Consider the following 14,329-nt stretch of genomic DNA (forward strand, 5'->3'; position numbering starts at 1 on the left):
ACTGAGCCTGAGTCAATACCATGAATTTTAAATAGCGCAACATCTGCTCTGCTACTCTCCCATTGCAATAAATGATTTGGTTACTAAAACAGAACATCAAACACTACGAACGTTTTCACTGATTTTTCAGAAATGCAGCATTACCAAATTTTAACATTTATAACTTTATGTACAATGATGAGGCAAATGTAATATTTCGGGGGTGGTAAAATCAACTCCTGACTCTAACTTCTCTTTTTAAGGTAATTTAATTTGGATCAGATAGATTTAATCCTCTGGAGAATAATGACGTAAACAGTTGCTTTGCAGTTATATTTTATCATGTAAAAATAATCTCTACTTAATTTCTGCAGTGAATGTATTCAAGTATATTAAACATATTTTACACGCTTCCATGCAAATAAACATGCCCAGTGAAGAGAGGAGATACTCTGTGATATTTCATAAATTCACAAATTGGCACTGCACATAATTACTATCCGTTTATCCTCCCCCACCCATCATCTTTGGTAGAGGTTTGAAGGCCCAGATTTTATAGCACGCCATGCACATAATATTAAGAATCCTACCTCTTGTGAATATATCATCAATTTGCAAACACAAGTGGTCTCATAGAGACAAAGAAATACAACTTGGAGGCATTTTATTCACTGGAAGCATTTTCTCAGATGAACATACTCATCTTTGATATGCAGCTCCAATAAGAAAAATCTACAGTCAGAAATGCCAAGACAGGACTAAATTCATCACAGCTGCTGCAAATATACAGATTAACAACCTCCTGTTCCTCAGTAAATTCCACCCCACCTAGGTAAAGCCTTATCCTAGCTAATGCCCCTTTTCCTGCCTCACAGAGACAGATATAAAATGAGACACATCGGTTAAAAAAAAAAAAAAAAAAGTTCCACAATTAAAATTCCTTATCAGGTATTGAAATGGAAACTAGGAACATATTCCCTATTTAAAGGACATCTTCCTATCTATTTTGAAATGTGATCAAAGTAATTTTTTCCCACAGCCCCTTGATTCTCAATATAAATACGTTACTACTCAGTAATAATACTCAACTATGGATCAATAAAATAAAGGACTAATATAGCTTAAGAACCGCTTAAGAACCTGCTGGTGTCTCAGTTTCACATACTTAAGTTTTTCAGGTTTATATCACTAATTTATCATTAATTTAAATGAAAATTGATAGATGATTTTAAAGCTAAAAATGTCCAGCTTTCTATTAAGATCTTTGTATCTTAATTTCAACTCCAAATTAGCCCGTTTTACCCAAACACAAGCCCCTCAAAATAGAAGCTCATGAATGAGATACAGCCACAGTCTAATTACAGCAGCATGAACAATGCCACTGGGATGTCCTCACAGAACTTAAATAGATTCAGCCCACAATGGGTACGGGTATAGAATATACACATACTGTATCACTGCATACCAATATATTTACAAATATGTACATATATACAAAAAGTATACACAGAGATTGCATTTAGCATCATAAAAATATGCACATGCCATTACAAATAAAATAAGAATTTCAAATAAATAAAGTTAACAAAAGAGCCTTCAATGTAAATACTCTTTATACTCTCCAAACACACAGGAGCATATATACACCCAAATATTACCAGGAGATTCGTACCATTCATATATCAAATCTTTTTACTCACTTAGGGTGGGGAGGTGGTTCTGAATTACTGGCAGTAGCCAAATTGAAGACCTTGGTACCTTACTATATTTCCAGTCCAGAATGTTCTCTATATCAGGCTCATTACAAGTCTCGGTGGATAACTAAGTACAAGATTTTCAACTGAGTCCAAGAGACAAAAAGTTACTAAGTCATACAGGTCAGAGATTAAATTTAGAGAAGAATGCTACAGAAAGCTCCATAATTTATATATATAAAAGCAGATTTGTTGCTTTTCCCTTTACCCTCGATGAAATTCAGTTCAATCGCCACCTAATCTGTTTCAGGGAATTCTATTGCAAGAAGAAAATAAAGGGCAGTAGTCACTACCGAGAAAAAATACAACCCAGATCCTAGATCAGGAAAATTTCAGTCATGACTAGATTGCACTTTGCTTTTATAATCTCAAAACATTTCAACTTGGTAAAAATATAAAGTGTACAATAAATTCTATGTGCTTTGAGAGGTTTTGTGAGCACCACTTCCTAGGAGGAAAACCATACACCCACACAAAGAATATATCCTGGCTAAACTCAAAGATAAAGTGTCTAACTTGTGGATTTTTTTTTTTATAATTAAAAATTTGCTAGGGCTGACTGATTCACTGGTTTCAATATTTGATATATTAAAAATATCATAACCTTTGTGCCAAAATATAAATCTCTAATTATTTCTTTCTTGTTCTATAGAAAGCAACCTGAGCTACCAGAAAGACTGGGCTGAGATCAGGAGATTTGAGTTTTAGTTCTAGCTCTATCACTATGAATAAACTGACAGATTTTTTGGGGGGTGGAGTGGGGAGAGGGGACCTCATATTTATCCTCTGTAAAATAGGGAAGATAGTTGCTTTACCAACTCAGAAATACACAGATAAAATAATTCCATTGTGCTTAATTTTGTTTTGTGTATTACTTCTTGCAGTCTTATACTTTCTATTTTGTTTACAATGATTCTTAAGGGGGGTGAGAGACTGTATCAGAATCTCCAGGGGGAAGTTTGTGCAATTTGAAAACAATGAAGCACCCTTTCCCATTGCTTTTCTTTGTTCTTAGTTCCAGTATTTAAATTTCTGTGAATTCTAAAAATAAATAAATACAAGGCTTAACATTTCTATATTTATAAAGGGGAGCGGTATGCATTTGCTGTCTTGAGCCCACTGGGTGATTGTCCTTTTACATTTTTTCTTCCTTGATTAAAGTAATGCTTTGAAATGTAGAAGCTGGGTAGAGAGTAAAAGAGGGTTCGTTAAACTCTGTGAATGTTTAAAACTTTCATAATAAAAATTTTTTAAAAAGGGAGAGAAAAAACAAATATGAAGTGTTTGCACAAATGTAATCGTCTCAATAAGGCTTACCCTGATCACTCATTTAAACATTGCTCTTTGCCCCAAAACAAATGAAACATTTCCCTACCACTCTCTAACTTTTCTTCATACTACTTGTGACTTTCTAACATAAATTTACTTACTATGTTTATTGCCTGACGACTCCTACTAGAATGGAAGCTTCATGAAGACAATAATTTTTGAAATCTACTTTGTTTGCTCCCCCAATGCCTCGAACAAAATCTGGAATATAGCTGTTGTTCAGTACACATTTTTTTTTAAGGTATGAATCAAACAATAATTTAGAATTTTCTAGCAGTTTGCCTCCCAAGGTCACTTCAGTTCACTTTAGATTTTTCTCTACTATTAGCTTGAGAAGCAATGTCATCTAAACTCTAGTTACGATTTCTAAAACCCCTTGTTCTTAGACAAACATATTTCTAAACACAAAAGCTCTAATATTAATCTCAGGAGATCCTCTCTCTCAACTAGTTTCTATAATAACTAAGTGGGACGCAGATATTTTCTTGAATAAAAGCTAGGTAAATATGATCTAGAAAAGAAAATGTGTACACTAAAATCAGTTTTCAAGGTGGCAGGGCTAGAGAAATCAGTATCTTTTGGGACCAAGAGTTCACATTACAGAATCATAGAGTTGGATAGGACCTTGGGCCAATGCCTTCATTTTACAGATGAGCATGCTAAAAAGCAGAGAAACGAAGACACCTGTCAAGGGCATAAAGCTATTTACCAGGAAAGCCAGGATTAGAACTCAGGCCTCCTACTTCTCAGACCAGTGTTCTTTATGCTAAACAGGTGAAGATAAAGCTCAGGATGTAAAATATTAAGCATCAGAGACCAGGAAAAAAAGTATGTGTTGTTAGGAATATTAGTGGCACAGACCTTCAGGAGAATTACAACAAGAGGTCAGACAACCAAGGCCAGTCTATTGCTGTAGTCTAGGTGAATGCTGAGATGAAAGGAAAGCTATGAAGTCCATTAAGGGACGGAAAAAAAAGGAAAGCAATCTTTAGATGATAATGAAAAACAACCCACTAGCAAAGGAAACCTCTCTCCAGAATAACTCTTCCAAAGCTTTCTGAAGTAATGTTGAAAAGAACAAGCAAAAACAATAAAAAAATGAAATACCACAAAACCCCCCCAAACTAAGAACAATAACTTCAAGACTTCAGATGAAAAATCAGCAAATTGGAACAGGCATACGAATAACTTAGACCCAAATAATACTCCGTGCCAGAAATGAAAACCAAGTTACAAATATTACAATGAATTTCTCTAGGGACATAAGAAAGAGGCACCAAAAGCAATCACCTCATTTCCCCTGGGATTGCCAGAGGTAGAATGTGAGCCTGTACAGAAAATTAGGTAGAAGGGCATTTGAGTTGTAATTTTTTTAACTTGAATGCTGTGGAGTAGAAAGGCGGGGGGGAGGGGAGAATCATAGCTAGTGCCTGTAAAATTAAGGAAGCAAAACAAAAAAAATATATACTGAGTCCTATTAAAATAAAAACTTGTGCATGAGTATAAAATATTAAATACAAGAAGATTAAAAAAAATCTTATTGCCAAATTGTCAATGTTAAAGCAACTTCCATTTTAGGTTAAATAACAATTCAGTTACCCCTCAACTAAAATTAAAAACATCTCTGACTCTGAAGTCTCATAAATTTGAAATAGGCAAAGATTACAAACTATGCACTGTACGCCACGGACTTCAATCTAGACAGTCTTTAAACCTGATGAATTAAGAGTATAAATATAATTCCTACTGGAAACCGTCAATCTGATTTTTTAAAGTGAAATATTTAAAAGTTGTTCTTTTCAATTTCCAGCACTCAAAGACTACAAAGAAAATAAAATATGCAAAGAGGACTCACACATTCCAAATGATATTTATCACCTCAAGACCCCAGTTAAAGATTTGGTTTTCAGATGCAAATCAATCCTATACAATTTCTGAAATTCTGACAGTATTTAAACAAATGATTTCAAGAACTGTCTCGGTTATACGTCAAAGAATCACACATTTTCTACCTACTAACTTGGAATGAAAAGAAATATGGCAGGACTGTTCTTGACTTTTAGTAGTCCATGCTGGCTAGTTTCATCTCCATGAACAATTACATATTTTCCTAATCCATACATGTAAGGTCCAAGTTTAAGAGTTGGATTTTCCTCATTATACAAAAATAAATAATTTACTCTTCTCAGAGTGACTACTTGAGTATAGGATTAGATGCTGTAGGTAAGTATTCATACCTCAAAAAAATAAAAATAAAAATTCCAAGATTAATTGAGTGTTTTAAAAGATCTGAAAGATTGTATTTTAAAACAGTTATCCTAAAAGTTTGAACATTTTTTTGTTTGTTTTTAAAATGGTGGTCCTAAATTAAAAAATAAAAACTAAGTAACACCACTATGTATGTGTCTGTCATCACATTAGAAAACTGCACCATTTAAAATCTGTGGCAAATGAAAAACTGTTTTGACAAGAGGATTTTTGTTTTAATAATCATCTATGGTATTTTCAAGGAACACGTTTCGAACATCCAGAATGGATGCCAATTCCAAAATGTGCTTCTGGAGATGAGGGTTCTCTACTGTTTCATCCCTTGGCAGTTGTGGATATGATTCTGGATAATTTCGTGTTTCCTGGTAGGCAAAGAAGAGAAATAAGTTTTACAGTTTAATGAAAGAAAATGATAAACATTAATATTACTGTTAACATTAACAATATTAAGGAGTAAATTTGTATTTTTTTCTTTCATATGATATGATTATTGTAATATATTTGTTGAACACATGAAATTGCTGACATTTGACCATCCTGACCTTTAAAATGGCAATTTCATATAATTTAACCTAATATATAAATTTAGTGAGTTAATTCACAAATATTTACTATGGCCTATTATTTCTGGGCACTATGCTATATTGTGGAAACAAAATAAATCCTACATGTGGGTGGCGGGGAAATCCAAGCACATACAGAATTTCAAAAAGTATTTGTTAAATGAGTGAATGAATAGATGTTGCAGTGGAAATGAAAACGAGAAAGAAGATATGAGAAGCACTGAAAAGGTCAAATTAATGGGCCTTGGGAATTAAATATAGAAGAGAAAGGTGTCAAAGATGGCTGTAAGATTTCAGTAAAGGATGACTTGAGAGAAGGGTTGGGAGCAACTGAGAGAAAAAGAGAAGTAAAGGAGGAGATTAACTTAGGGATAGTACAAAGTTTCAGGTTTTAGATGTAGTTTATTTGAGGTAATAGGTTAATACAAATAAAACTGCTCCTCAACCAGAATTTGAAAGTTCAGGGCTGCATCTCAGTGGACAAGTTTGAGCAGTATATGTAAATAAACGATATAATCTGCATGGAGATAAATATTAAAGCCATGAAGATGGATGAGATTTCTAAGAATCTTAGCAAAGAGTAAAACACCACCACCACCAACAACAGAGTTCCTAAAAAGGGAGATGAAAGTTCAGAAAAAGAATAAAAAAAGAAAAAAATTGTAATTACATGGAAGCAAAAGGAGACAATTTCAAGAATCAGGTAATTATCATTTGGAAATTCTTCATTTGGCCATTTCTATAGACTACAATTTGCCACACATTTAAAACTTCCTGAAGAAATAAGTTACTACTTTTCTGTGTATCTAACATGATAGTTCATATATTCAAATTTCATTTCTATCTCATTCCTGTAGGTATCACACATTGCATATTACAAAGACCAAATTTTTGTTTTACCGCACTAAATACTATGAGTAGTGACAAAATGAAATGTTCAAAAACCAAAAAAAGAAAAAAACACAAGAACTCCTGGGGCCCTACTGCAAGTTGAACAATTCTCTCAGCTCACACAGGGCTGGGAGATGTTTGAGTTCTGACCAAACATCCCCCAGAGTGGAGATATTTGCTGAAATGGGACATGAGATCCCAGCAGAATCATGCTTCCCAATATTAGGCCAAATCAGGCTTACATCTATATGCTAACACTACTCTAAATCTACCCCTAAAAAGTTTACAAACAAGCCATGAAAAGGTCAAAGAGATTTGAAAGTAATTTCACTCCTGCCAAAACAAAGTCTAACACTTTTTAAAGAAGCAACAAAATCCAGAATTCAACATCATAAAATACACAATGCAAAAAATTAGGAATATTGAAACCCATAGCCAGTAGGAAAAGCAATAAAAATAAACGTATAAGTAATAGAGAATATAGTATTAGCACATAAGGACTTGAGCTATTACAAAAACATTCAAGAGCATGACAAAAACATAAATGAGAAAAATGAGAAATATTAAAAGAACCAAATACAATTTCTAAAGGATAATACATGACTACAAAATTCCTTTAACCCAGATATACAAGGTTGACTTACTATAAGAAAATCAATCAGTGCTATTCACTGTGTTAGAATTAATATATATCAGATCAAGTAAGGCAGAAAAAAGTATTTTACAATCTTCTATATCCATTCCTGATAAAAAAAAAATTTCTCAGCAGATTAGAAATAGAAGGGAGCTCAGTCAACCTGGAAAAGGGCGTCTATGAAAAACCAACAATTAACATTATAATTTATGGTAAATGACTAAATATTTTCCCCCTAAAACCAGGAACAAGGCAAGGATATTCATTCTCACTACTTTTTTTTTTTTTAATTTATTGGGGTGACAATTGTTAGTAATATTACATAGATTTCAGGTGAACAATTCTGTATTACATCATCTATAAATCCCATTGTGTGTTCACCACCCAGAGTCAGTTCTTCCATCATCACATATTTGCATTCTCACTACTTCTACTCAACATTTTACTGGAAGACCTAGCCCTGACATAAAGCATACATACACACACCAAAAAACCCACAATAAAATGCACACATACAGATTTGAAAGGAAGAAGTAAAATTACGTTTTTTGAAAATATTATGATCATGTACACAGAAAATCTTAGGGAATGTTTAAAAAATCTAACAGAATACTTCATTTTAGCAAGACTGCAGGATACAGGGTCTATTTAAAAGCAGCAGTATTTCTATGTATTAGCAAAAAATGAAAAAGAAGTAAGAAACACAATTCTATTTATAAAGCATCCTAAAACTTGAAATACTTTGGAATAAATTTAATAAGACACATATAAGACCTGTATGATGAGAACCACACAATTATTGCTGAGAGAAACTAAAAAAGACCTAAATAAATGTGGAGCTATACCATATTAATTGATTAGAAGACTCAATATTATTTAAATACAACTCACCACAGATTATTTACATAAATTAAACTCAATTCCATTCAAAATGTGAAGCTGATGCTAAAATTCACAGATATACAAAGGACCTAGAACAACCAAACCACTTAAAAAATCTTAGGGGATGGGCATTCATACTACAAGATTTCAAGACTTACTATAAAGCTACAATAAAGGCAGTAAGTGTATTGGAGAAAAATGTTATCAATGAAGCAATTTAGAGTCCAGAAATATCCCTGTACATATATGGTTGACTGATTTTCAAAAAAGTAACAAAAATGACTCAAGTAGGAAAGAATAATCTTTTCAATAAATGACACTAGAACAATTTCACATCCATATTAAAGAAAACTTAAACTCTTACTTTACATTGTAAACAAAAATTAACTCAAAATATAGCATAGACCTAAATGTAAAACCTAAAACTATAAAACTCCTACAAGAAAATGGGGAAAAAGATCTTTGTGACTTTGGGATAGGCAAAGATTTCTTAGATAAAACACACACCACCAAAGGAAAAGACTGATTAATTGAAAATTCATCAAAATTTTACAAGTTTAGTCTTCAAAAGCTACGGTTAGAAAAAATAAAAACTACCCCCCAGTGGCTCAGGTGGTTGGCTCACCGGAGTCGGCATGAGTAGACCAGCAGCCAGTGTGAGTGGCTGTAGGCTGCTGTGTGCTGCCTTGTGCTGCAGAGAGTGGCCAGCAGCCAGCCAGAGCTGCTGTGAACGGCCCACCCACTGCTTCGGGGGGGTGGTGGTGAAGGGGGTAACGCAAGGTTCATAATACCAGCATGGGCCAGGGAGCTGTGTGTCCTACACAACTAGACTGAGAAATAATGGCTTGAACCCGAAGGGGGCAGGGGGAGGCGGAAGAAGGGGAAAAACCAAAAATAAAAAATAAAAAAAAATGGCAAGCCACAGAATGGAATAAAATATAGCTAATAAGCATGGGAAAAGATGTCCAATATCATCATTCACCAGTGAAGTGCAAATTAAAACTACAATGAGAAACCACTATAAATCCACCACAGTGGTTAAAATGGACACCATGTGTTGGCAATGATATAGAGAAACTCTCACATGCTGTTGGCTGGTACAACTACTTTGAGAAGAGTCTGGCAGTTTCTTATAAAACTAAACATATACATACCCCGTGACCAAGAAACTTCAAAACATAAGTCTGTGCAAAGACTTGTACAAGCATGTTCATAGCCACTTTATTTAAGAGTCAAAAATTTTAAACTCCCCAAGTGTTCATCAAAAGGAAAAGGGCTAAATAAACTGTGGTATATTCGACAATGGATACTACCTGGTAATAAAAAGGAATGAACTACGTACTTATACATGAAACAACATGGATGAATCTCAAGGACAATATGCTTGATCAAAGAAGGTTTACACTGTATAATTCAAGTTCATGAAGAGGAGAAACTAATTGATAGTGAAAAATAGTGAAAAGGGAGTTGCTTCTGGGGTCTGAATGAAAAATGGTGTGGAGACAATTTTTTGGAATGGTGCTATGTTGTATAACACAAATGGGGTTTGTTACACAGGTGTATGTATTTGTCAAAACTCATTGAATGGTACACTATAGTTTTGTGCATTTCACTGTGTGTAAACTTTACCTTAAAAAAGAAGTAAATATAGATAGCTAGCTATCTCTGTCTATGTATCTATCTATGTATCTATCTATCTATCTATCTATCTATCTATCTATCTATCTATCTATCTATCTATGAAATTTCCAGTTATTTATATGTGTGATGAAGTGTTGAGGGATAAACCCTACTGATGTCCACAATTTACTTCAAATTGTGTCAAAAAATGAGATGAAATGATGAATGGAAAGAGAGATAGATAAATGGACAAATACAGGAGAAAGCAAATATACCAAACTGTTAACTATAGAATCTAGTTAGTAGGTATATGGATTTTCACTGTACAATTCTTTAATATTTTAAAATTATAATAATAAATGGGAAAAATAACATTTTAAAACTAACAGTTGCAAAAGACTTTTAAAAATGTTTGGGCCTATTTGAGAAAGACCCAAATGTTACTTATAAAAATGGAAAATAAAATGGCTACAATTTTTAAAACCTCAATGAGTAGTGTTATGTCCCCAATTGAATACACAGAAACAAACAACTTAGAGCAAAACAGACAAAAGACTTTAACTCACTCTTCATAAAGAACACAGAATAAAATACATGAAAAGTTGCTCAACCTCAAAAGTAATCCCGGAAATGAGCTACTGTCTTATATCCACCTGATTCGCATGTAATATAAAGTATGACTGCATCAAATGTTGGCCTGGATTAGAACTATAGCAACTCTTACCACAGTGCTAGTGCGAGTGTAAATTGATACAACCACTTTGCAAAATGTTTGGCATTACCTAGTAAAGTTGAATATGCCTAAATCATCTAACCTTGCATTCATTCCCCTATAAAATATTCCTTTACTTTTTTCCCTCCAACACATTTCATCTGAATATGGCAAGTTGCAGATCACAGACACTTCATGACAGAATTATCTGATGAGTACTAGAATTGCCAGTCTTTTCGCCAGAAAAAGTCTTATATATGTGTCCCAAGAAACTGGTGGGAGATTTCACAGTGGTACTGTTTATAATACTAAAAAACTGGAAACAACCCAAATGTCCATTATCAGTAGAAGAGATGAGTCAAACAGATACACAGTCAAACAATGGAATCCTACGTAGTGGTGAAAACGAATGATGAAAGCTACAGTCAGCCACCAACATGGCTCCATCTCAGGAATATAATAGTGAGTGTAAAAAAGAAAGCTGGGGAAGACTACACACAATATGGATCCACCAATATGCTGTGTAGGAATACATATCCATGTGGCAAAACTTGAAAGAAAAGTGAACGCAAGTGATAAAAATCAGGATTTTAGTTTCATTTGAGAGGGAGACAGGATCAGGGAAGACCTGCAGAGGGGCCTCAAAGGTAATGAAAATGTTCCATTTCTTCAATTGGGTGGTAGGTACTCAGATATGCATTACATTGTTCATCTTTATACCTTACACAGTAATTTGTGAATATTATTTTGGATTTATTCAAAGTATTTAATACAGGTAAAATGTAATACATGATTCTTAAATACTTAAATATTTCTTTTATAATATTTTTTGCCTACCCGAAAAATCTTGTGCATCCTCATGGTGGCTGAACAAAAGACAAATCTTGTGAGAAGCAAGCGAAGAAATTCATCTCCAAAAAACTGGAGGAATGCCTGATCTGCAAAGAGGAGAAAGGTGACAGCAAAAGGATGCTTCAACAGAAAATACATTTTTAAAGGGGAAGAAAAGTTCAGGAAAACCTTCTCAACTTTCCTGCCTTCAACAAATACCTTTAAGAATTCAAACAATTCAATTTAAACAATTCTAAACCATTATATAATTTCTGTTAAGTGTGCAGTTAGATTAGTAGGGTACCTATTGAACGTGAATGGGTCAATAGCTGGGCAATATCGCGGTTGATTTTTCGAAGATATTCTTGACACTTTTCCCATAGGCCTCTACGCATGCTTGACAATCCAGAGACAAATAGGAAGGCCATTAGAGGATTGTTCAAAAAGAGAGTGAAGAGGCTACCTCGCTGAGATTGATCTGTAATAACAAACATGTTTTATATATACAGACAACAGTTTTGCAAAAGATAAGAGATGCATTTGAGGCACATTTTAATACACTGATAATGTATAAAATTAAAGCTCTATCATTAAATCATAATTCGACAAAGTAGATTCTGCATGGAACTACAAAAACATATTCCAGGTAATACTGCTGAACAAACTTTAGAGCCTAATAAACTTAACAGAAATGGAAAATGAACATATTCCTTTGCTTTCCCGCCCCAACTAAAAAAATTCATACAAATATGGAAGGGCCGGGTCACAGGCAGTTCAGACAGAATTCTCTGACGAGTACCAGAATGGCCAAGCTTTTTCAGTCTTTCGTTAGTTGCTCTTTCTCTGTCTATCCCTTAAATATCAATATTTTCTATCTTTGGCACTATACATTGCTGCTCTCACCTATTCCCATAATTTCAATTATCATTTATATACCTCCTGATTCCCCTTTCTCTATCTGCAGCCTAGATGGAGCTCCTTAAGCTCAGAACTAATATGTGACTGGTTCAAATTGAGAAACACTATGAAGTGTAAAATACACACGGGATGTCAAAGCCTCAGTACAAACAGACATTGTTCACAGTAGTTTCACCAACTTCTTTCTCTTTTGTAAAAAAATGTGGCTCTTATGGGGGTGTCTGGTTAGCTCAGTTGGTTAGAGCGTAGAGCTCTTAACAACAAGGTTGTCGGTTTGATCCCCACATGGGCCAGTGTGAGCTGTGCTCTCCACAACTAGATTGAAACAAATATTTGACTTGAAGCTGATAGGTCCTGGAAAAACAAACTTAAAAAAAAAATGGGGCTACTAGGAAAGTTAAAATTACATAGGTGACTCCCATTATATTTTTGTTGGTTAAGAGTTTCTCTAAACTACTACCGTGTTGCCCCGAAAGTAAGACCTAGCCGGATAATCAGCTCTAGTGCGTCTTTTGGAGCAAAAACTAGTATAATACCAGGTCTTATATTAATTTTTGCTCCAAAAGACGTATTAGATCTGATTGTCCGGCTAAGTCTCATTTCTGGGGAAACACGGTATAGTCAATCTAAGTCTCAAAGTTAACTTTGAACACAGCATGTCAAAAATTGGAAACAAAATCTTCCCCTTTGTTCTCTTATAAATGTACTTCTTATCCAGTATCATTATTTCCACCAGACCTCAGCCAGAAACCTGCACATCCATTCCTGCGTTCTTCCTCTCCCTTATTTTTTCACCATCACCACATCCATCACCAAGTCCTGCTGGTTCTCTGGGCTTAGTATCCTTTGAAGTCAGCTAACCATCCATTTTTCCCACTCCAGCCACCATCTCCCTACTGCTCTTCTGCAACTGATTGTATACAAGGTTAACTGATACTCTTTCGTGTTACTGCTCTGTTTAAAATCTTTTGATGGCAACCCATTGTCCTCCATTTAAGTCTCTTAACAAATCATAAAAGACTTTTCATAATTCAGTCACACAATCCCAAACTCTACCAGGAACTACTTTAATTTCTCTAAATGTTCCATAAACTCTCATCTCAGAGCACTTATATCTCAGGGCTTACATGCCATTTCTCTGCTAGAATACTCTTTTTCAACCATTTCCCATCCCCACCTAATTCTACATATCCTTCAACACCACTTTAGACAGCATTTCATCCACTTTCTTCATTCTCAAAGTCTGGCTAGGCGTTCCATATGCTTTCTTGTATGAAACACTAATAGCACCTACAGTAATTGTTAGGTTGTCTACATCTTCTACCAGGCAGTTGGCTCTGTGAGAAGTATAACTGTTTGTCTGGTCAGTGTCATCTCTAACGCCTACCTGATAAATAAATGTTGAATAAATGTTTGTTGGATGAATGAAGTAACTCTTGGTTAAAGAGAAAACTGTAGACTTTAGATACCAGAGGCACAGGAATATAATTTGACATTCCAAATACTTAGGTATTTGCTAGTTTGGTGCCCAGACAGGAACACTTTGGGATTAGAGGTCTAAACTTTATAGCACAAAAGATAGGATATTGGACTAAAAAATACTGAGGACATATATTACAACCAAGCATATTAGTAATAATGATAGTTGGCACATATTGAATACTTATTATATACACAGAATTATTCTACGAGGTAAGTATACTACTATTATCTACATTTGATATGAAATAAACTGAGGCACAGAATGGCTAAGTGACTTCCCAAGGTCACATAGCTAGTAAGTGACTGAGTTGGGATTCAAATTCAGTCTGCCTCCTGAGTCTGTTGTTACTCCATATACAGACGGTGCCAAAAAAAAGTATACTCATTTTAAGAAAGAAAAAAACTGGATTAAAACTGTAATACTCAATATATACCAATAGCAAAAGTTTGAATACAAATCATGTAT

General features: G+C 34.3%; 1 protein-coding gene across 4 annotated transcripts in view; it reads right to left on the reverse strand.

The window, feature by feature from the left end:
• Window positions 1–626: 626 nt before the first annotated feature.
• The window catches only part of SCAI (suppressor of cancer cell invasion), a 118,028-nt gene continuing 104,325 nt past the window's right edge, over window positions 627–14,329 (reverse strand). For 3 of the 4 annotated variants that reach the window (XM_019728559.2, XM_074331003.1, XM_019728557.2), the window contains 3 exons: window positions 11,768–11,941; window positions 11,470–11,570; window positions 627–5,692 (listed from right to left, as the gene is read on the reverse strand). In XM_019728559.2, the coding sequence (XP_019584118.1) occupies window positions 5,546–5,692; window positions 11,470–11,570; window positions 11,768–11,941 (422 nt within the window). In that variant the 3' untranslated portion in view covers window positions 627–5,545. Of the gene's footprint in view, window positions 5,693–11,469; window positions 11,571–11,767; window positions 11,942–14,329 lie in introns of those variants that run through there. The other variant, XR_002137097.2, reaches the window with a different exon arrangement.

Source organism: Rhinolophus sinicus, linkage group LG04, assembly GCF_036562045.2.
Source record: "Rhinolophus sinicus isolate RSC01 linkage group LG04, ASM3656204v1, whole genome shotgun sequence".
In the NCBI taxonomy this organism is placed as follows: Eukaryota; Metazoa; Chordata; class Mammalia; order Chiroptera; family Rhinolophidae; genus Rhinolophus; species Rhinolophus sinicus.